Consider the following 23,670-nt stretch of genomic DNA (forward strand, 5'->3'; position numbering starts at 1 on the left):
AGGTAAGGGTGTTTTTTTAAGAACTTCTTTATAACTACACTAATTTATAACCTAAAATAATAGAATCCAATATGATATCTTATTGACAAATTCATCCTTAAAGTGATCGATGGAGTGAATATCCATAATTATTAAGAGATCCCAAAAGTGTTTTGAGTCTTTAGAATAAATATAAAGCTTTAAAAATGGCTATTTGGAAAAGAATTCCACTTATTTGGATGTATAACTTTTGCTATATTTACAGGGTTTTTAATCACATTACTTTATACTGACCTTGTCTATCCAGGCACAATGGAGTTGCCAAGTTGAGTAGTCCAGTCCAAGGAATTTGTTTAAGGAAATGATTTTGGGCCACTCATTCAACAATTTGAATGGAGAATGTTTGTGTGAATTCTAGGAGATGAAAATTGGGAGAATTGATCTGTTTATCTTATTCATTTGACCTCAAAGGTTTCTCTAAATGAGAAATTTTATGTTAAGCCAATGTCCACACTAAGAAAGGGAGAAAGAGTAAAATACACATGTAAGGTTTACATATATAGCATGATTTTATTAAGGATATTCTTTATAGATAACTGGAGATATTACAGATATTGTAGTCTGCAAAGTCTTTGTCAAAGTTGATTTGTGGGATGTACAGTTCCAAAAATGACTTCCTAGTCATTCCCTTTTGTATGGGAAAAATACCATCTCTGACATATGTTAGCACTGTTACTTCCCTTCCTGGAGGTTCAAGAGTAGTGACTCATAGGAAAGTAAGATCTTACCTGTTTCCTTTACGTCCTTCACTTTTAGATCTATGCTTTGTTGGTGGTGGGTTTTTTTGAGCCTTATAATTGTTTGAGAAGGAAATGGAAGGAGAAAACTAGTGAGAAAAGATTGACAAGATTGACTCATCCCAAGGCTAACTCTGGGCCTGTTTTTATAATGATTGGATCCTGTTTTTCATGAGTTTGGGTCAACTTCTGAGAAAAATTCCCCTAAACAGATAATCATGAACTTATATAAAGAACAGGGGTGCAAAATTTTGTTCATGTCCACAATTTTGGATTCAATTCTGAACCTCTTGTATAGTCTTCAGCCTCTAAAACATTATATTTGAAAATGCAGTGTCTTGCAACTATGAGATAGGCTTAACAAGTTGTTTTACTGTACCAGATCAGAAGAATCTTTCATGTAATGATTTCATGGTTATTCTCCTTGATATAAGGTAAGATTCAGGTCTTCTTCATAGCTATTTATGGGACTGTCACTGATAGATTTGTCCAAACCCTCTTGGAATCATGTTTTTCCTATGAATACTACTTCTTAGTGGGAAAGGGTGGGGAAGAGGGGAAAGAGAAAGTATAAAATCCACATGTTTATTACTCATAATTTTTAGTACTTGGTCTTATTTTTCCTAAATTATATTCATTCAAAGGGTACTCCTTTATCCTTGCCCTCTTAAAATTTGGTTTCTACTGTCCTCTTTTCTCATGCTAAATATGATTTTAATCTTGTCTTCTAAGCCTTCATCTCTCCAAATTGGTAAGTCCTATTCTGTCTAGCTTGTCCTTATATAGCATCTCCTTGATTCTTCTAATCATTTTAGTTACCCTTTTCAGGACATGTTCTAGTTCTAGTATGGTTTTAAATAAGAATGGAAACTCCATTGTTATATTAGTAAACATCTTAGAGTTGAAGGTATACTTATATATTTAAAATAGTCTTCCTGATGATATTCAACACTATACTGATCTTCTTATAGGGCACACTGATCCAATATCCTCAGGGAACAAATTACAGTGACCAAATATCTCCTCCATTTCCTGGAATTGGAGGGGGAAAATTTATTGAGAAATTATGTGTCAAGTATGGTGTATAGGATAAGGAATATTTTGTACATATATAAGGAATACAGATAGAAAAGAAGTCAGTCCTCACTTTTGAAGAGCTTACCTTCAAAGTGGAGAAAATAACACACTTCGAGAATTTGGCTACTGGGCAAATGGAAAGTCCAGAGGTTTTTAGGGTTCAGTAGCAAAGTAGATGTTAGCACCCAGGAATATGGACTGTACAGAGAGAGGGTAGATGACAAGTCCAGTAAACCATAGGATCAAGTCATAGGACAGATATAAGGTTTAGAGGTCCTCTTAACTGCAAAGATTATTGTTAGTGACTACTCAAGAAAGGGGTAGAGCTATCTAGAAATGGGAAGAATGTTAAAATCCTCAAAGTCTGTGTCCAGTTGACATTATATTAATTTGAAATTGTAGAGAAGGAAGTAGAGAAGGGAGAAAACTGCCTATAAGAAAACTGTCTGTAAAACTATCTGCACTGGATTAGATAGAAACATAATTTTGTGTATTCATTTCTACATGCATTATTTACACTAAAAATTCATTTACTCATTTTCTGCCCACTCACACAGATACAAAAGATGTTGTATTCTATTCTCAGAGGAAGAGTGTGATGTCACAGAAGAAATGTGTAAAGTGGAGAAGGAAAGGGAAAAGAAAGAAGCAGGAGAATATACTAACTTGTGGACTGACACTGGATAATCAAAGAATATGACATACAGAGGTAAGGGAAGAAGAAGAATCATTGAGGTTAGTAGTTTTTGAGTAGTTAGGCAGCTTAGTAATGCAGTGGATAGAGCACTGAAATTAGAGACAGGAAGCTCAGTTAAGCCAGGCCTCAGACACTTATGAGCAGTGGGGCTTGGACAAGTCATTTAAGATGTTTGCCTTCATTTCTTCATCTCTAATATGGGGATAATAATATCTACCTCCCACAAATATTGTAAGGATCAAATGAGATAAAAATTGTAAAACAACACAGTGCCTGGTGCATAGTAAACACTATGTAAATATTAGCTAATATTTCTATTATCATTTGTAAGACAGATTTTCAGGGCCCATTTATGGCTTACAAAGGGCAAGAAATTTTACATGGCCTTCATGAATTTGGAAGGGCCAGAAAGTTAGCTAATCATTTATAGAGATAATAAATTTTCACTTGGGCATAGATTGTCTTGCGAGGAATTTTCAAAACAGACTCCAACCTATTGGGTGATTTTGAAAGAAAGAGAGAAGGATTTCTATTGAGACTCTGAGGGAACATATTTGAGGCTTCCTACCAATCCCAGGGTAAAGTTCTGGTTCTGACTGAAAGAATCCAGCAATGTTCTAGACAAGAACATCAACTGAATCAGCAGCAGGAAGGCAGTGAAAATTGACCAAACAGAAAAGTTTCATCCCATCAAGGAGTAGGACAAAAGTATCAAGAGAAGAAATTAGGAGTCCAGTAGCAATTGGGAATTCCCAATGTATTACTCAAATAAAGGGTCCTCAAGCACAGTCTTTCTCCTTGCTAACTTTCTTCATTAATGATATGTATATTTGTAAGGGAGTGCACCCTTAGTTTAGGGGAAATGTGCTAATGTAAATCCTATGCTTTTTTATAAAATGTCTTTATTTTAATTGTGTCCTTTGACTAGATACATTACTACTTAATGGTAAAAACATCAAAGACTCAAGCTATAAATGTAGACCAACAGAGTACTTGGGGTATTATTCTTCAAGGAACCTCAAACTGGTGGAGAATAGGTTTATCCCAGGTTACATGCTATCAAAGGCTCTTCACATACAGGAAGGTGAACACTGATGAAATAGATACTCATGCTCCAAAGGATGATACTGAGGATATGTAGGTACAACAAAGAGAGATTAGATACTATTCAAAAAAAGAAAAGATAAGAAATAGTAGCTGTTAATTCACTATGAAGGGTGATAAATTAGTGATATACTGACCAGACTAAAATGCATTTCAGAGGCATTTATCTTCAATTCTTTGGTCTAAAGTGATCTCTCCAGATTTGATAATTCTGATATTCTTTATCCACGTCTGGCAATTAATTTGTGAACAAATCATAATGCTAGAAGAAAACTGTAAAGTATTAGTAGGAATTACTAAGTCCTAGACAAGAAATTAAAAATAATTTAAAATAATACATAGATATAATTTGGTGACTGAAGGTATGGACTTCAGAAGAACAGGACAGTTTTGAGAAAGTGATTTGTAACTAAGAAGATGGCTGTATATGAGGGGACTTGGACTTCTGTATCACACCTTAAAATATAGATATAATCTTTTATTGGCCAGAGATAGCATGAATCTAATGATGGCAGTTAAGAATATATTTGTTTTCATTTTTTATATATTACTAACGAAGCCTTACAAGAAAAGATAGAAGTAGATACTCCATTTAATATAAGCACAAGTATAATAATATAACTGTGGGTATATCTGCTAAAACAAACATAGGAACCATGTAATACTTTTTAAACAAAGTCATATCTAAGTAATTGGAGAAATATTCATTGTTCATGGATGGGTAGAGCTAACATTAAAATGATCATCTTACCTAAACTAATCTATTCATTCAATGCCATACCAATCAAATTACCCAAAAAAATGTTACTGGGTTAGAAAAAAATAATAAAATTTATTTGGAACCAAAGATCAAAAATAGCAAAAGAATTAATGGAAAAAATGTTAAGGAAGGAGGTCTAACAGTACCCGAGTTAAAACTATATTAGAAAGTAGTAATTGCCTAAATTATCTGGGTGGCTAAGAAATAGAAAGGTAGATCATTGGAACAGGATTGACACACAGCCAACAATAGCAAAATATTATAATAACTTTTATTTGGCAAAGGTATAAATCCAGTTTCTGGGGATTAAAAAAGAGCACCCTTTGCTGAAACTGCTGGGACATCTGGAAAGTACTCTGGCAGAAACTAAGTATAGACCAATATCTTATACCATTTGCTAAGATAAGGTCAAAGTGGATACATAATCTAGACATAAAAGAAAATATCATGAGTAAATTAGAAGAATAAGGAACATATTGCCTATTGGATTTCTAAATAAGAGAGGAATTGATAAGCAAACAAGATTTGAAGAGTGTTGTAAGATGTAAAATGGATAACTTTTGAGTGCAGGAAATTTTAACTGTTGCCAAGATTAGAAGGAAAGCAGAAAATTTGGGGGAAATTCTTATAGTCTCTTACATAAGAGAAGTCTGTCAAATTTATAAAAATAAGAGCCAACCCCCAAGTGATAAAAAGGCCAAAGGCTGAACAGGCAATTTTCAGATGAAGAAATCAAAGCTATATATAGATATGTGAAAAAATGCTCTGAATCACTATTTATTAGAGAAATGCAAACCAAAGCAATTCTGAGATGTCATCTCATGCCCATAAAATCATCTAAAGTGACAAAAGGGCCAAATGACAAATGTTGGAGGTAATGGGGATACTAATACACTGTTGATGGAACTGTGAACTGATCCAACCATTTTCAAGAGCAATTTGGGATTGCATCCAGAGAGTTATAAAACTGTATAACCCTTAGACCCAACACTACCATTGCTGGGTCCCTTTCTCTAGGAGATCAAGGAAAAAAGAAAAGAATATATATGTTCCAAAAAATGTATACCAGCTCTCTTTGTAGTGGCAGTCTAGGGGTTATCCATCAATTGGAGAATGGCTTTACACAATGTGGTATATAGTTGTGATAAATATAACTGTGTGATAAAAAATGATCAATAGGCTAATTTAAAGAAATTGGAGAAAACATGAGGTAATGAACAGCAAATGAATATAACCAGGAGAACATTATATACAGCTGCAGATTTAATATTTGAAGAATAACTTGTGAATATTCACTTCCAGAGAATGTACTGAAAAATGGATACATGTAAGATATATAGATATATATATATACATTTGTTTGCCAGATGATGCCTTCTGTGATATACGGAGGGAAGGGAGGAATTGAGATACTTGGAAATGAGTTCTATTAATTTAAAAAATACATCTTTGCTGGTGCAGCTAGGTAGCACAGTAGTCTCCAGGCCTATAGTCAGGAGCACCTAGGTTCAATTCTGGCCTCAGACTCTTCCTAGTTGTGTGATCTGGGCAAATCACTTGACCTTAATTGCCTAGCCCTTGTGACTCTTCTCTTAGAATTAATACTAAGACAAAAAGTAAGGGTTGTCTTTTTTTTAAAAAAAGAATACATCTTCCAAAAAATCATAAATATGATCCTGGGCTTAAAGCAATAATTGTAGAAACCTGTCAAACTGGTTACCAAAAAGAGTAACAGTACAACATAAAATTGAAATCAGTGAGAGAACCAATATTTCAGTTAATAAACATTAATTATTTATCTAGTATGGATTTGTTTATTAGACATAAATATTGCCCTTACTAAGAAGTTTTTCCAATCAGACAATAAATGAAATTCATATTGACCTACAAAAATGTAAAGGTATATTTTACATCTGTAATAAAGTCAAAACCATTGGTAGGCATGTGCTACAATTAAACATTGTACAGGTTGGGTAAATGAATTTAAATAATTAACTGAGAGGTAATGCTTAATGTTTCATTTTAAGCATCAGTTGATTAAAACATTCTATAATCAATCAACACATTTATCTACTACTTTTAGCTAACTAGCTTGCATTTATATAATGTTTTAATGTTTAATAAGTGCTTTATGATTCTTATTGCACTTCATCCTTATAATTACCCCTGGGAGGTAGATGCTCCAATTATTTCCATTTTATTGATGAGGAAACTGAGGAAGGCAGAGGTTAAGTAACTTGCCTATTCATAAAACTATTGTCTGAGGTTGCATTTGAATTCAAGTCTCTCTGACTTCAGATCCAATACTATAAATTGTGTCACCTAGTTGTCAGTATCTGTGTCTTAGATAGTTTACTACCTGCTAGAGATATAAAAATGATATAGTCCCTATCTTTAAGGGGTTAATGGGGGGGAATGCATAGCCACGTAAGTAAATATACCATAAAATAATATAAACATTAATTAGTATTGTATTATTATATTAGCAAATAGTAACATAAATAAAACATTAAGATATATACAAAGTAAATAATAAAACCTCATATTTAGAAATGGAAAGTATTTTAGAAATTGGTTATTTAGTCCAGAGTCCTCATTATGTATCTGAGTTCAACTGAGTGTTTAGCCTTTGTCTTTATCTTTTTTTAGGATATTCTATTATAGTTGTTTTTAAATTTTTTAATTTATTTTCACCAATTATATGTAAAAATAATTTCCAATATTTTCCAAAAAAATCGAGCCTTTAACTATCTGCCTCTCTCTCTCTTCTCACCCCCTAATCCTTACCTGTGCCATTGTACAATCATGTAAAAATTTTTCATTCTGAATCTTTTTGTGGAAAGAGACTTGAATAACAGCAACAAAGATTGAGAAAGTAAAAATGTTTGCTTTGATATGGATTCAGATTCCATCAGTTCTTTCTCTGGAAGCAGATGGCATTTTTTTTATCATGAGTCCTTTGAGATTGTTTTAGTCCATTGTATTGCTGAGAAAAGGTAAGTTATTATATATTATTACATTAAGTTCATTGTATAGTATCCCTTTTATTATGGGCATTGTTCTTCTGGTTCTTATGTCAATCTGCTTCTGTTCATATAAGTCTTTCCAGGTTTTTCTGAGCTCCTCCTGTTCATCATTTCCTACAGCACAATAGTATTCTATTATAATCCTATAGTATAACTTACTCAGCCATTCCCCAATAGATAGGTATCCCCTCACTTTCCAATTCTTTGGCCCCACATAAAAGCTTCTTTAAAGATATTTATACAAGTAGGTCCTTCCCCTTTTTTGTTTTTTTTTTATATTTTTATGATACAAACCTAGTATTAGTGTTGTTAGGTCAAAAGGTATGTACTATTTTAGAATCCTTTGGGTATAGATCCAAATTGCTTTCCAAAATTATTGAATAAGTTCACAATTCACCCAATAGTATGTTAGTGTCTCAATTTCCCCAAATCCCCTTCAAGTTATTACATTTTCCTTTCCTGTCATAATAGCCAATCTGATAGATGGTGGAGTGATAGCTCAGAGTTGTTTTAATTTGCATTTCTCTAATTAATCATGATTTAGAGCATTTTTTTGCATGACTAGAGGGCTTTAATTAGTTTGAGAACTGCTTGTTCATACCCTTGGATCATTTATCAATTTGGGAATGGCATATTTTTGTACATTTGATTAATTTCTCTTTATTTCAAGAATGAGACCTTTATTAAAAAGACTTGTAAAAAATGTTGCACTACAATGATTATTATTTATTACTCTCCATCCTATTTCCCCTTTCAATTTCTCACCACTACCACCACCCTAAATTTGTCTTGTTTTCTATCAGCCCCATAGTCCCTTCTCTTCTTCCCTTCCCTTCTATTTTCCTGTATGATAAAATAAATTTCTATAACCAATTGATTGTATATGTTCTTTCTTCATTGAGTCATTTCTGATGAGAGTAAGGTTCCCTTTCTCCCCTCCCCACCTCTCCCATCTTCTCCATGTATAAGCTCTTTTATATCTCTTTTCTGTGAGACAATTCTCCACATTTTATTTTTCCTTTCCCCCTCCTCCCAATGCATTTCTTTTATTTTCTTTATAACATCCCATCATATTCAACTTTCACCTTTCCCCTCTATGTATACTTCTTTTAGCTGCTCTAATAATGATAAAATTCTTAGGAGTTACAAGAATCCTCTTCCCATGTTGATAAGTAAAGAATTTAATCTTATTGAATTTCTTTTGATTTTCTTGTTTACTTTTTTATGCTTCCTTTGAGCCTTGTATTTGAGACTGAAATTTTCCATTTAACTCTGGTCTTTCCATTAGAAGTGTTTAAAAATCCTTTATTTCATTGAACCTCCATTTTTTTTTCTACTAAAGGATATATTTAGTCTTGCTGGGAAAGTGATTCTTGGTAAAAGTCTAAGGTTCTTTATCCTCTGGAATATGAAATTCTATGCCCTCTGATCCTTTAATGCAGAAACTTCTAAATCTTGTGTTATCCTGCCTGTAGCTCTATGATAGTGGAGTTATTTCTTTTTTGACTACTTGCAATATTTTCTCCAGGACTCAGGAGTTCTGAAATTTGACTATAACATTCCTAGGATTAATCCTTTTGGTATCTTTTTCAGAAACTGATTAGTGGATTCTTTCTATTTCTATTTTATCCTCAGGTTCTGGAATATCAGGGCAGTTTCCCTTGACCATTTCTTGGAAGATGATGTCTAAGCTCTTTTTTTTTAAATCATGGCTTTCAGATAGTCCACAATTCTTAGGTTATCTCTCATAGATTTGTTTTCTAGGTTAGTTGTTTTCCCATTTTTTTCTATTTTTTTAATTATTTTGATCTTGTTTGATTGTTTCATGATGCCCCATTGAGTCATCAACTAGTACTAGTTCAATTCTAATTTTTAAAGCATGATTTTCTTGAGTGAGCTTCTGTACTTTTTTTTCCATTTGGTCAACTCTATTTTTTTAAAGAATACTTTTTCTCAGTGAATTTTGTACCTCTTTCTATATGGCCAGTTCTGCCTTATAAGAAGTTCTTCTCTTCAGTGCATATTTGTATATATTTTTCCATTTAGTCAATTCTAGTTTTTAGAGTTCTTTCCTTCATTGGTTTTTATGCTTCTTTTGCCAACTGACCTATCTGTTTTTCAAGGTATTAATTTCTTCAGTATTTTTGTGCTTCCTTTACCAAGCTGTTGACTTTTTTAGCATAATTTTCCTTTACCACTCTCATTCGTTTAATTTTTCTTTTACTTCTCTCATTTCATTATTAAAATCCCTTTTGAGCTCCTCCATTAATTCTTTTTTAGCTCTAGAGTAATTCCAATTTTTCTTGAAAACTTTGGATACAGCAGTATTGACTTTGTTGTCTTCTTTTAAGTTTGTATTTTGGTAATTCCAGTCACCAAAATAAATAACTTTGTAGGTTGCATTTTGTTGTTGTTGTTGTTTGTTCATTTTCCAGGTTTTTTTTAACTTAAAGAACTACTAAAGTTGGACTCTGTAACTGTGGTGAAGGGAGTATTGTTCTAAGCTTCAGGCTCTTTGTATAGCTGCCTTCAGAGGTAGCTGGGTAACTATCTGCTTTCATTTACTCCAAAGTGGTATGATATAAGGAGAGGTATGTTTAATTATCTCCTGGCCTGTGCTCTGGTCTGTGAGTAACCACAAGCATTCTTTTCCCCCTTGGAACTATCATCAGGGTCCCCTGCTCCATGGTGGCTGCAAGAATTGGTGTGTGCTAGTATTCCTCCTCAGTCTGAGACTCCCCCCCACCCCACACCAGAGTGCAACCTAGTTCTGCATATGGGCAATGTGACAAGAGTCTTTCACCCAGAATCAGCAAAAGAACCTCTGTAGTCTCATTCTTGAGTCCAATCCAATACTAATTCACCATCTATTGCTGAGAACTCCTGGAAGTTCTTGGTGCTGATTGAGCTCTCTCCAAGACCTGTTGGAGAGTGTGGGACTGTCTTGGCACGCTCCTCTGTGCTCTACTTACCCTCCAATACATTAGATCTTTCCTTCTGGGCTTTTAAGTTGTTTGGGGCTGAAAAATCATTTCACTACATCTTTTTGTGGGTTGTTGTTCCAAAATTCAATTTGAGGCATTATATCACAGTTTTTAGAGGGCAGGTTGTAAAGATCATGTGGGTCAGGGTACCTTTTCATCATATTGGCTCCATCCCCGATGTATTTATTTCTACCGACAACATAGCTTATTTCATTGCTTTTGCTCCCTGGACAAATTATACTAGCCAGGTAGTGGTGTACAGTATTAGTGATAACAGAAACCCCATAACCATTCAGTCTCACAGAAGTAACCTATTAAGACTCATCATTTTGATTGATGATATTAGCCATGTGATACCAACAGGCATACTATTGGTCAGATCCCTTATTAGGAAAGAGTTATGCTATGTCAGAGGACCATGAATTTCATGTCTTTTATAATAGGACCAATTTTTCTGTTATATTGTTATTCCATTATACTTTCTGTTATACTGACTCAAAACAAAAAGGGTTCACAAGAAGCTAAAAATCTAGGTATGGGCTATGAGGAAATTTCAATGAGCCCAAGTTATTGGACAAAGGAATACTATTTCCTGAAATAATGAAAGAATTGGTAGGCATAATTTGTGAGCCATTATCAATAATCTCTGAAGATTCATAGAAAATGGCAGAGATCTTAAAAATATATAACAAATGTTCTGGGTTTTAAAAAAATAAATAAAAGGACATTGACATGCAAACTCTAACTCGGAGAACTTTAATTCTATTCCTGGTAAAATTTTGGAACATATTAGTAAGGTAATGATTTGTGAATATTTCAGACTGGGATTCAAAGGGAAGGGCCATAGTTAAGCCCACATAAGTACAAAAAAGACAAGTCATACCAGTCTCATTCTCTAGTAGATGCTATTATCTTTGAAGGTAGGGACACTTGTATTTGTACTCCTAGAATCTAGCATAGAGTTTAATGTAGAGTAGGGGCTTAATAAATATTTAATGATTGTTTGGTAGTGCTTCCTTCAGTGTTTTTGGCTTCCTTGCCCAGGAGTATAAACTCCTCTTTCTTAACTTGCAATATCCCCCTATTAAGATTCTCCTTCTCCAGTTGGTAAATTCCTCCTGAGGTGTCTATTTTATAGAGGGGCCATTGCCTCCTGAAATATCACTCTGAGGTTACTCCCCACTGTGCCATTCTTCTTCTGCTAAGCACCTCCTGGAGACCCATTTTATAGAGAGGAACAAAATAGCCTTCATTCTTCTCCTGGTCCTGCTCCTGGCTTCCAGACTTCACAATCATACTCCCAAACGGTATCTCTATCCCTTTCTCTCCAGATTTTCATATCTCTTTTATGTGATGTCTCCCCCATTAGAATGTGAGCCCCTTGAAACTATGGCCTGACTTTATTTTTAATTCTTTGTGTCATCCCAGTGCTTAGTAGAGTGCCTGGCACATAGTAAAAACTTAATAGATGTTTGTTTCCTTTCTTCCTTTTTGATAGAGTTACTAGACTATAAGATTAGGGAAATGCTATAGATAGAGTATCTTTGATGAAATTCAAAAAGCAAAGCATTTGACAAAGTCTCTAAGGTCAACTGTGTGGAAAAGATGGAAAGATGTGAGTTGGATGGTAATATGGTTAAGGTGATCCAAAACTGAATGACAAGATGTAGGAATAATCTTTAATGGAGTCGAGTTTCTCAGAAAATGCCCTAGGGAATCTGTTCTTAATACTGTTATGGGTTAATTTTTTTAATGACTTGAAATGAAAACATGACATACTTTTCAAATTTTCACAGGAATTTAGGAAGGATAACTACAACAATAGATAACAGAGTTGGGATCTCAAAATACCTAAAAAGTCTAGAACACCAAACCAAACCTAATAAAAATGAATTTATTAGCATTAGGTTTAATAAGGATAATACAAATATTTCTAAAATTCTTATCTTTAGCTTCAAAAAAATCAGCTAAGTACCGGAAGGATAATGCAGTTAGATAAATTTTTATAAAAAAAAAGATCTGCAGATGTTAGTATTCTGCAAGTTTAATATGAGTTAGCACTGCCATATCAAAGCAAAACAAAAAAAATCAATAACTTTTAGCCTACATTAATAAAGGTAAAATGTCCAGAATAATGATGGTAATATGTGTATTCTAGAGTTCTCTTGAATAGACTTTTAAAGAGCCAATAGTTAAATTTTCAGTATGAACATTTATAGCTCAGATACCAGTTACAAATCAAGGCTTAACTTACCAGCACACTGGTGGAGATGATCAGCCTACTGTAGAACAATCTGATCAGATTACATCTGGAGAAGTGACTTCAGTTTTGTGTGGCTCATGTTAGGAAAGATACATCTTTGATGTAGAGTTTCTATAGAGGAGTAGTAACTAAGAGAATAATAATTATCTCATAAAAGAGAAGACTTAGGAGGAACATGAAAGTATTTGTTTTGTGGAAAAGTAATTAGACTTGTTCTGTTTGGCCTTGGAGGAGAGAATTTAGAGCACTGGATATAAGTTGCTAAGTGAAGAAGTCAATTCAATTCAATTTTTTCTTTCTTTTTTTAAAATATTTTTTCCAATTACATATAACAAATTTTCACATAAGTTTTCTGAAGTTACATGACCCAACTTGTCTCCCTTCTTTCTTCTCTCTCCCTCTACTAGAGCTGACAAGGAATGCAGGCTGGATTATACATGCATTATCACACAAAAAAAGATTTCCATATTATTCATTTTTATAAGTGAATGATCTTATAAAACCCAAATCCCCCAAATATATACCCAAATAAACAAGTGAAAAATCATATGTTTTCATCTACATTACTACTCCAACCGTTCTTTCTCTGGAGGTAGATAGCATTTGTTTCATAAGTCCCTCAGAATTGTTCTCAACCATTGTATTGCTAATAGTAGCTAAGTCTATCACATTTGATCATTTCATAATATTGCTGTTACTGTGCACAGTGTTTTCCTACTTCTTATTAGAAAATAAGTATTGTTTTATTAGTCTAGGTATGAAAAGTAGAGTGCTGGCTTGAGAAAGAATTTGAGTTTGAAGTAGAGCTGAGAGAGCATGTTGATTTCAGATATTAACAGTTAAAACTGTTTTTCTGTGTCAATTACTCTCTGTCAGTCAGGACTTGGTCTCTGACACACTCTCAGAGACTCTCTCTCAGGGCTGGAGGAGGTAACATCTTTGCCTCTCTCTCTGTCTGAGGGAAAGACCTGAAGGAGCTCAGTGTTTTCCTTCCCCAACTTGGGAAACACTATTGGCTCTCTAGTGTGGTTTTTAATAGATTAATTTAACTGAGAAGACCAACGAAAAACCTGGTCTTTGGTTTGGACTCTGAGTCTGTTAAGGCTCAGAGTCCTAACATGATTCTTGTTGAGACTCAACCAGCTAGCCTTTGCCATTTTATAATTTGAAGGAGAAGTTAAGAATTATTAGGATAATAGAGATAGTTTTAATTCAGATAGTATAAATTTGGCTTAGTCAGATCAGGGAGGATTAGTGTAGCCTGTGAAACAGTAGAGTGGTTTCTTGTGGATCCAGGGAGTTTATTTGGATGAATTTAGAATCCCTTAGAATTAGAAATCCTTGTTATCTATCTATCTATCTATCTATCTATCTATCTATCTATCTATCTATCTATCTATAATAAGAGTCTCTTTAGTATCTTTGAGCCTGGCCTTGAAGGGAAGATCACATTTGAGCTTCACTTCATCACTTAAGATACTTTTGATTATGTCTATCAAAAGTATCTGAACAGTTTTGAACCTGTATTGGCAAGTTTTCCCATCTATTTTTATGTAGCTTGCCATTTATTATTTTTACAGTTCATACAGGTCTTTCCAACTCTTTCTGAAATCATCCTGTTCATTGTTTCTTATTGCCCAATAGTATTCCATCACCATCATATACCACAATTTGTTCAGCCATTCTCCAATTGAGGAAAATCCCTTTAGTTTCCAATTCTTTGCCACCACACAAAGAATAACTATAAATATTTTTGTATAAGCAAGTCCTTTACCATTTTTTTACCTCTTTGGGATACAGACCTTGTAGTGGTATTACTAAATCAAGGAGTATGCATTTTTATAGCCCTGTGGGCATAATTCCAAATTGCCTTCCAGAATGATTGGACCAGTTCACAACTCCACCAGCAATGTATTAATGTCTCAATTTTGCCACATTCCCTCCAAAACTGATCATTTCCCTTTCCTGTCATGTTGGCCAATCTGATAAGTGTGAGATGATACCTCAAACTTATTTCGATTTGCATTTCTCTAATCAAGAAGTATTTAGAACATTTTTCCATATTATTATTGATAACTTTGATTTCTTCATCTGAAAATTGCCTATTCATATCCTTTGACTATTTTTGAATTGGGGAATGACTTGTATGCTTATAAATTTGACTTTGTTCTTTATATATTTATTATAAAGCTTTTCTCCAAGTTTGTTGTTTCCCTTCTAATCTTGGTTGAATTGGTTTTATTTGTATAAAACCTTTTAAATTTAATATAATCAAAATTATTCATTTTATATCTTGTAATGTTCTCTATTTCATACTTGTTCATAAATTCTTCCCTTCTCCATAGATCCAACAGGTAAACTATTTTGTGTTCTGCTCACTTACTTATAACATCAGTCTTTATTTCTAAATCATATACCCATTTTGACTTTATCTTGGTATAGGATGTAAGATAATTGATCTAAACCTAATTTGTGCCATAGTATTTTCCAATTTTCTAAGCAGTTTTTGTCAAATAGTGAGTTTTTATCCCCACAGATGGGATCTTTTGTTTTATCAAATACTAGTTTGCTGAGGTAATTTGCCCCTAATCTATTCCATTAATCAACCCTTCTATTTCTTAGCTAGCACTATATGTTTTGATGATTGCTTCTTTATAATACATTTTAAGATTTGATACTGCTAGGCCACCATCCTTCACATTTTTTTTTAGTTCCCTTGACACAGGCAACTCAACTCAGTTTTAAGAAGAAAAAATTCCTAAAATTAGAACTACCAAAAACTCAAAGAACTTCCTTTGTTGGGAGTCTTGGAGGAAGAATGGTCACTTTATTGGAATATCACAGAAGGGATTCTTTGTCAAGTAGAAGGTGTCTATATCCCCTTTCAACACATTTCTCTTTGTCTCACAGTCATAAATTAGCCCCATTCATGTTTTTACTTTTTTTAGAAAATATTTTAATTTCATTATTTCCCAATTACATTAAAAAATTTTAACATTCTTTTTTAACTTGAGTTACCAATTTGCTTGTTTTTATATAATGCTTTAAGTCTTCTAATATGCTTTACAAATATCATCTCATTTTATCTATCCTCAAACCCAAGAATGTAGGTGCTATTATTATTTGTATTTCATAGATAAGGAAACCTAGGCATCCAAAAGTTAATTGACCTGCCCAGGATCAGCCAGCTAGTAACTGACTGCAGTCTTCCTAAATCCAATCCAATTCTCTATCCTTTGTGCTATATGTATTTTTCAGAGAAATTTCAAAATCCTGACATTTTATCATCATGCATGAGGGGAGAAATGAGTCCACAATGTAATCTGAAAGGAAGTGTCATTTTTTTCACATTTTGTTTCTTAGCTAACCATGTTTATCATAAAACTGTTGAGATAAGGGAATATTATCTGAACGTACTTTGAAATTTGAGGTCTCCCGTGACTCTTAATTTGACCTATAAAATGTGAGATTTTTCTCTGTCAGATAAATATAGCATGCAGGGTTTACCTTTCTGTAATTAAAATATTCCTGATTCAGAGGAATGGAAAGCATGACCCTCAAGGTGTCCTCATACTGAAGTAACTAGAGCATACCAAAAAAAGAATAGACTAGTACTGCATATTTCCACACTTCATTGTTCTTATTGTCTAATGTGTATTGCCTTGCCACTACAACTGAACTGCAAGCTGTACCGGTGTACCTGGCACATAGTAGGGGTTTGTTAAATTTTTATTGATTAATGAAGACTACTTCTCTTTGTCTAGCCTCTTCTATAGTAGGTTTCACTATACTAGTCACCTAGGATTTTGTTTTTCATTCATTCATTCAATCAACTCTTCTTGACCCTATGGACTATAGAACACCAGTCCCTTCTATTCTCTAGTACCTTCCAAAGACTATCCAAGCTTATATTTTTTTCCATGATGATAGCTGTCCATCTCATCCTCTTCTGTCCCATTCTCCTTTTGCCTTCAACTTTTCTCCACATCAGAGTCTTTTGCAGTGAGTCCTGTCTTCTTACTGAAATAATGTAGATGCTTGATGGGATGATATTGATATTGTTGATATACCAAGGTTTAGTTGGTTTCTTGGTAACTCACTGTGAAGGAGGCCTGTGAGCCTGCTTCCCAGTGGCCAGAAGGCTGCTAAAACCCCAACACAGATTAAAAAAAAAAAAACAGACAGGGATTTATTTTGGAAACAAGGTATATTGAAAGGGAGGATTAAGGAATTAGGATTCCCTAGCTCTAAGGATTCTAGCTAATTACCTGCCTTCTAAAATCTCCACAAGGAGATTTCTTCCTTTGCTTCCATGCTCCCTAATCCCTACTTTATCTATCTAAATTCCCTGGACTAACTGGCTACCTGACACTACTTAATCCTCCCAGATTACTTTAGTAGGACAAACTGGTCTTCTGAGTAGCTTCAGGGTAAATCCTTTATGTTAGGGTTCTACCCTAGTACAGTTAGGCCTAAATTGGCTTCTGGCCATCCCACCACAGACAGTTTGTACAGGCTAGCTAGTTGCTGATCTTCAGAGCAGTTGGGAACAGTTTCAGTATGCAGGAAACACTGTTGAATCTCAAGTAATGAAAGGTTTCTCCAGACATGAAAACCAGATTTGGTATCTTTGGCTTCAGGGGAGAGGAAACCAAAACCTCCTCAGTTCAGAGATAGAAAGGAAGTTCTAGCTCTAGACTGTCCCAGCAACAGGAAGTCTATGAGTTCCCCAGTACTGCCAGTGTTCACTTTTATTCCCTTCCTCAAATTCCAGAACACACCCTCATCCATTCCACAGAACGTGTTCGGGTCCAGCAAGCCTCTGTCTTTGCAAAACCTCTCTCTTTCACATGTTCGCCATCCATTTTTCTTCTTCCCTTCTAATATTTAAGCTTCAGTTTCAGTATTGGCCCATCCAATAAATAGTTTAAATTAATTTCTTTAAATATTGACTGATTTAACCTCCTTGCTGCCCAAGGGACTTCTAGAAGTCTTCTCCCCCACCATAATTAGAAAATGTGAATTCTTCATTGCTCAACATTCCTTATAATCCAAGTCTTATAGCCATACATTAGTATTAGAAAACGTGTAGCTTTCATTATTTGGACCTTTGTTGGCAAGGTAATATCTCTGCTTTTTATTTATTTATTTATTTATTCATTCATTCATTCATTTATTTATTTATTTATTTATAAACTGCTATGGGAGGCTAAAAGTAAGAAAGAATGTTTGAAACAATCACTGTAGTTGATGGGATAGGCAATTGAATAGTGAGGAATAAAAAGATTGTCTGCAACAAAAATCAGTTGATATTAGATAACAAATTTTTCATATGCTGAGCCAGCATAGTTATATGACTTCCTGGTAGCCTCTGTATTAATGTGCTTCACCTAAGCAATTAAGTGTTTATCTAAAGGCATTAATAGTTTTATATTTATAATTTATTTTATATATTATATATAATTTATATTTATTAATAGTTAGAGTTCAGGCTCCTCATATTTGGTGGATATCAGGGACTATCCCTTAATCTGCTGAATAGATGCATTCCCATATAGAAAAGGAGCATAATTTATAGAAGCTAAGTGCCACTAAATCCTTGTTGCAAATTCTTGATGTGCTTGTGCCAAATAAACCTCCAAATAAAGCCAAAAAAACTGTTCAATGACTTATGAGTGGCTCTTTTTGTATCAAATCTTAACTAACAGTGAACATGCATACATCAAATCAATCCCTAATAGGGAGATTACATGCAAACAACTATGTATGTAGATGACATATATGAAGTAAATTGGAGGTGATCTCAAAGGATGAGTACTAGCATTGAATGGATATAGTATAGATCAGTATAGAATGGATCAGTATAGAAGGTAGGATTTTAGCTGTCACTTTTACAAAGCCAGGAGACAGAGATGGAGAGAGAGAAAAAAAAAAGGCAAGGGAGAAAAACAGTGAAAATGGGAGGTTGGAGATGGAAGGTCTGTGTGAAGAACAGAAAGGAGACCAGTGTCATTGGAACACAGTGTCCATGGAAGGGAATAGCACAATGCATGTACTGTGTTAGTTAAGATATGATACAAAAAGAGCCACCCAAAAGAAGCACTTAGAAGTCACTGAATAGTTATAAGCCAGGTAGTTTAGTTTGGCATCTGAGTTGAGAATTGCCTAGAAAAGGAGAAGAATTAAAGCAGGAAGACCAGCCAGAAGGATATTACAAATAGTCCAGGTGTGAGGTGATGATGCCCTGTACCATGGAGGTGGCAGTTTCGGAGGAGAAAAGGGGGCATATATAATAAAGGTTTTAATGATAAAATTGATGGAATGTGGCAATAAATTGGACATGGGAAGTAGGAAAGAGTAGATTTGAGGATGATACCTAGGTTACAAGCCTGGATGAACAGGGCTATTGTTGAGCCCTCAACAGTAATAATAAAGTTGGAAGAGAGAACACTTAGGTACAAAAGGCTATTGAGTTATTCTGGGCTATAATGAGTACAAGATATCTATGAACTATCCAGTTCAAGATGTTCAGTGGCAATTGAGCATATGGCACTGGAGATCAAAAGAGAGGTTAGGGCTGTATAGATATGAGAATCATCTGTGTAAAAATGATAATTTTGAATCTATGGGAACAAGTTAGATCACTAATGAAATAGTATGGGAGATAAGTTGAGGACTCAGGACTTGGGAGACACCTTCAAGTAGTGGATATGAATAGATGAAGATCCAGCAAAGGAGACTAAGAGTAGTCAGACAGATAAGAAAGGAACCAGGTGAGAGTACTGTAACAAAAACTTGGAGAGAAGAGAAAATCAAGAATTAGTGATCCACAGTGTCAAAAGTTGCAGTTAAAAAAAAATTATGAGATCCCCAGGGAGCAACTAGTTGGCTCAGTGTGTAAAGATGGAAATAACTCTCCCCTGCCCATTTTTAGATTTAATCACCAGAAATATATACATCCCACTTACATTTGAGTAGGGGAGGTCTGTGACCCAAGTGTGCAATAGTAGGTGACGAATCAGAATCAGAATTGACTAACTGCCCCCTGAGCAGTCCTAAGCAAAGCTTTAGCTGTAATTGGTAAGTGTAAAATGGAAGGAACTCATTGGAAGTGACAAAAAGGAATGGGCTTTAAAAATGCCAAGAACTTCCTGTGAAATGGTCTTTTACCTTGAACTCGATCTTGAAGGAGTTCCAGCTTGGGACCTTGGACTGCTCTTAAATCTCTCCCTTTGAACTACTATATGGGTGAGTGAAAAAGGCTGACTCCTTTCCTGGATTTTCTGAAGGGACTAGCCTCAGGAGAGGCTTCCCCTCTGGAGACCGGTTTCATGACTGAAACTCTTGCTTTATTCATTCCCTGGTCCTCAACTTAAGGCTGAGGCCCCTCTGACTGAGGACTAATTAGCCCTGCCTGGCCTGGGTTAAGCCAGGGGCCCAAGCGAAATACTTAGTGTGTTAGGTTAGATAGCTTACCCCATCCTCTCTTGGATTTTCTTACTTTCACTCTTCCTATAGTTCATAAATAAATTGCTAAAAATATCATTTAGAATTAATTAAATTCCTGGCAACTACACTCTGATGAATTTAGTCCAAACATTTATAATTTTACCTCTTATGTTCTGGCCCTTACAAGTGGATTGACAGTGAGGTATAGAGATGAAAAGTCCTGGGTTCACATCTGGCCTCCTATACTTCCTAGTTATGTGACCCTGTACAAGTCACTTAACCACAATTGCCTAGCCCTTACCACCCTTCTGTCTTAGAACCAACACACAGTAGTGATTGAAAGACAAAAAGTATGGGTGTTTTTAAATTTTAATTATATGGGCTGAAAAAAAAAGATCAGTAAATTTGGCAGTGAAGAGATTATTGAAGGGCATTGGGTTGGTACAGTGGGAAGTACTGTGTTCAAATCTGTTCTCAGACTCTTCCTAGCTATGTGACTCTGACCAAGTCGTTTAACCCCAACTCTACTCCTTACCACTCTTCTGCCTTGGGACCAATACTTAGCATTCATTCTAAGAAAGAAGGTAAGGATTTTTAAAAAGAGATTTTTGGTAACATTAGAGAGAACAATTTCAGTTAAATCCAAGGAGGTCAGAAGCCAGATTTCAAAGAATTAAGAACATAAGTAGAAAGGAAGTGGAAGTATTGCATGTTGATAGCTTTCTCAAGGTGTTTGGGCATGAGAAGATCTATAGGGCTATATCTAACAGGATTGCATCCATATCTAACAGGATCTAGCAAATGAATATTTTTAAGGATGTAGAAGAAGTGGGCAGCAGGGAAGCAACAGTATATAGAAATATTGAAGATTATTGAGAAAGTGGGGATGATAGAGGGGGGGAAACTGTGATAAAAATGGGGAGAAATAGGACCATATGAGCAAGTAGGAAATTTTACTTTAGCAAGGAGAAAGGTTATCTTTTTATGTGACACAGGGGTAAAGAGGGAGGTAATGGGAAAGCATCTGAGTGTTATGAGATAAGAAAGAAGGGAGAAGATAGAGCTCTCAGAAAATGACTTCAATTTTTTTTTTCAGTGGAACATGAGGCAAGGTTCTTAGTAGAGAAAATTGAAAGGGACGCCATGGAAAGTTTGAGAAGAAATTAAAAGGTTGGAAAAAATGCTCTTGTGAGTAGGATAATAAATCAATTAGTAAGGTAGAAGATGATTGGCTTGCTGTAGTGAAGGCCCATTTAAAATCACGTAACACAAATTTGTCATGAGTAAAGCACATTTTTTACGATTTCCTCAAGCTCCATCCATCAACCTAGAGATATAAACAACATCCGTGGATGGTAGGAATAATCCGAGGTTGGAGTTGGGCAGGGCATGGTTAAGGGAACAAGAGACTGATAGTAAAAGATAGTATAGAGTTGGACTGCTTTGCCAAAGGATCTGGATTGGGAAAAGTACATCCAGTATGAGGTAATGGTCTGAGAAATAACTGTAGGGTGGAAGGGATTGGAAGTCATCATGAGGACACAGACAGGAGGGGTAGTCATAAGTAGAGAGCAAGACAGAATGATAAAAGTCTGGTGTCAAAAAGGAATTTCAGACTTCATGAACATGGGAGTAGATCATATGTAAATGATGGCAAGATTAAGCTATGATCATGTCTGCATGTAGCTGTGGTGGAATGGGGATCATAGGAAATGACGAAATTGAGAAACTAGGAAGTTAGGGTTTTTGAGATTTGATCAATATAAATACTCCAAAATCCTCCTTTATGGGGTGGCTAGGTAGTACTGTGGTTAGAGAGACAGACCTGGAGTGAGAACTCAGGTTCAAATCTGGGCTTAGACACTTACCAGTTCTGTGACCCTGGGTAAGTCATTTTGCTTCAGTTTTCTCATATATCAAATTAGCTAGAGAAGGAAATGGCAAAACATTATAGTGTCTTTACTAAAAAAAAGTCCCAATGGGGTGACAAATAATCTAGAATGAGTAAAAAACTACTAAAACAACAATGGGAATAATTGTCAAAAAGAATGACTGACATTGCCAGTTTTTTTCTAAAAAGCACTTAGAAGGGCCAAGAAGCAGAATGTTGCTATTGCAGGAATGATCTGGTGTTAGCAGAATTAGTGGTTGCTTAATCCTTCGCTCAACAAGCATTTATTAAGCATCTATTGTATGGTAGGCTTTGGGGATACAAAGGCAAAAATGAAACCATTTCTGCTCTCAAGGAGTTGATGTTCTTTTGGGGAGATGCGTACATATGTAAGTCTACACAAAATATGTAAAAGAAAACCATTCAGGGTACAAAATGTACAATAATGTCAGTCAGGAAGAGCCTCATAGACGGTTGAGAAGTATGAAGTGTTTGGTTTCAGAACTTGCAGTTACAGTCATGAGTAACTTCCTGCATGTCATCACTGTGGTAGGTGGGACGCATTTACAAGTCTTGATGTTGTTATCCAGGGTCATGCCTCAAATTGCTACTGATACAATGACACTGTGAGAAGCAAGCAATTCAGCTTAATAAATATTCATTAAGAGATGATCCGGCTGTGACAGCCTATCTGAATTATAGAAGTTTTGCTTGTTTCCAGTTCTTGCCCCTAGAGAAGGCTGTGGCAATGGCACTGGGCAGTCACAATGTGTAGAGCCATTAAATAGAGATAAAACATATTTGGAAAATCAGTTATGCTTTGTGAGTACCATGCTTTAATTCATTCACTTCACCTCTTTAAATACAGAATTTAAATACTGAACTGTTTGTTTTATTGTAGGGAAAATGTATACGTAGCCTTAAATCCATTTTCATACCAATGGATCCAGCATTTTAATACATGCTTCACTGGATCTGTGGTTTTATTAATGGGAGAATTTCCTTCAAGGGTTCAACTTACAACTCATTTATTCACACCTTCTTATTGTGAGTTTCTCCCACCCATGTCCTTTTCCTTAAGGAATATGGCCAATGAATTGGAAACCTTCTTCTAGATCTCTTGATATTTCATGGATACCAATGGAGCTAACCTATTCATCAAATATTCATTGATTTTTCTTCAGTATTAAGACAGGATGAGCACCTCTTCTGATCATATATCTCTTTGATCATATCTGATATGACACTTCTCCCACATAATTATTCTCTGGTAATATGCTACAGACTACTTATACCTGCCTATTCATACATACCAGGAGTCTTTCCACAGCCTTCTGCCAACTTTAATTCTTTGAAAACTATGGTATTTCATGATAAAACTATATTAGTACAATGATATGTAGACTGTATAAACTTGACTAAACTATATGGTACCAGAATATTATTGGTGTAAAAGTGATTGGACTTTTAAAGAGGAGATGTTTGGGTCAATCAAAAGCACTAGGTGATTTATAAATAAACCATTCTCTTTTTATTTAATTCCTGGACCAGTTCAGCAAACAGTCATACTAAAATCTGTATGAGATAAATGGATAATTATGCATCAGCTCTATATTTGCTGTCCACCCAATTTTATCTCACCA

At 34.9% G+C, this 23,670-nt stretch overlaps 1 protein-coding gene across 2 annotated transcripts in view; it reads left to right on the plus strand.

Annotated features, from left to right (window-relative positions):
- Window positions 1-2,492: 2,492 nt before the first annotated feature.
- POLI (DNA polymerase iota) overlaps window positions 2,493-23,670 on the plus strand; it is a 93,407-nt gene continuing 72,229 nt past the window's right edge. The window contains exon 1 of one of the 2 annotated variants that reach the window (XM_007486710.3): window positions 2,493-2,562. In XM_007486710.3, the coding sequence (XP_007486772.1) occupies window positions 2,550-2,562 (13 nt within the window). In that variant the 5' untranslated portion in view covers window positions 2,493-2,549. The other variant, XM_056824446.1, reaches the window with a different exon arrangement.

The sequence above is a fragment of the Monodelphis domestica genome, chromosome 3, assembly GCF_027887165.1.
Source record: "Monodelphis domestica isolate mMonDom1 chromosome 3, mMonDom1.pri, whole genome shotgun sequence".
Lineage (NCBI taxonomy): Eukaryota > Metazoa > Chordata > Mammalia > Didelphimorphia > Didelphidae > Monodelphis > Monodelphis domestica.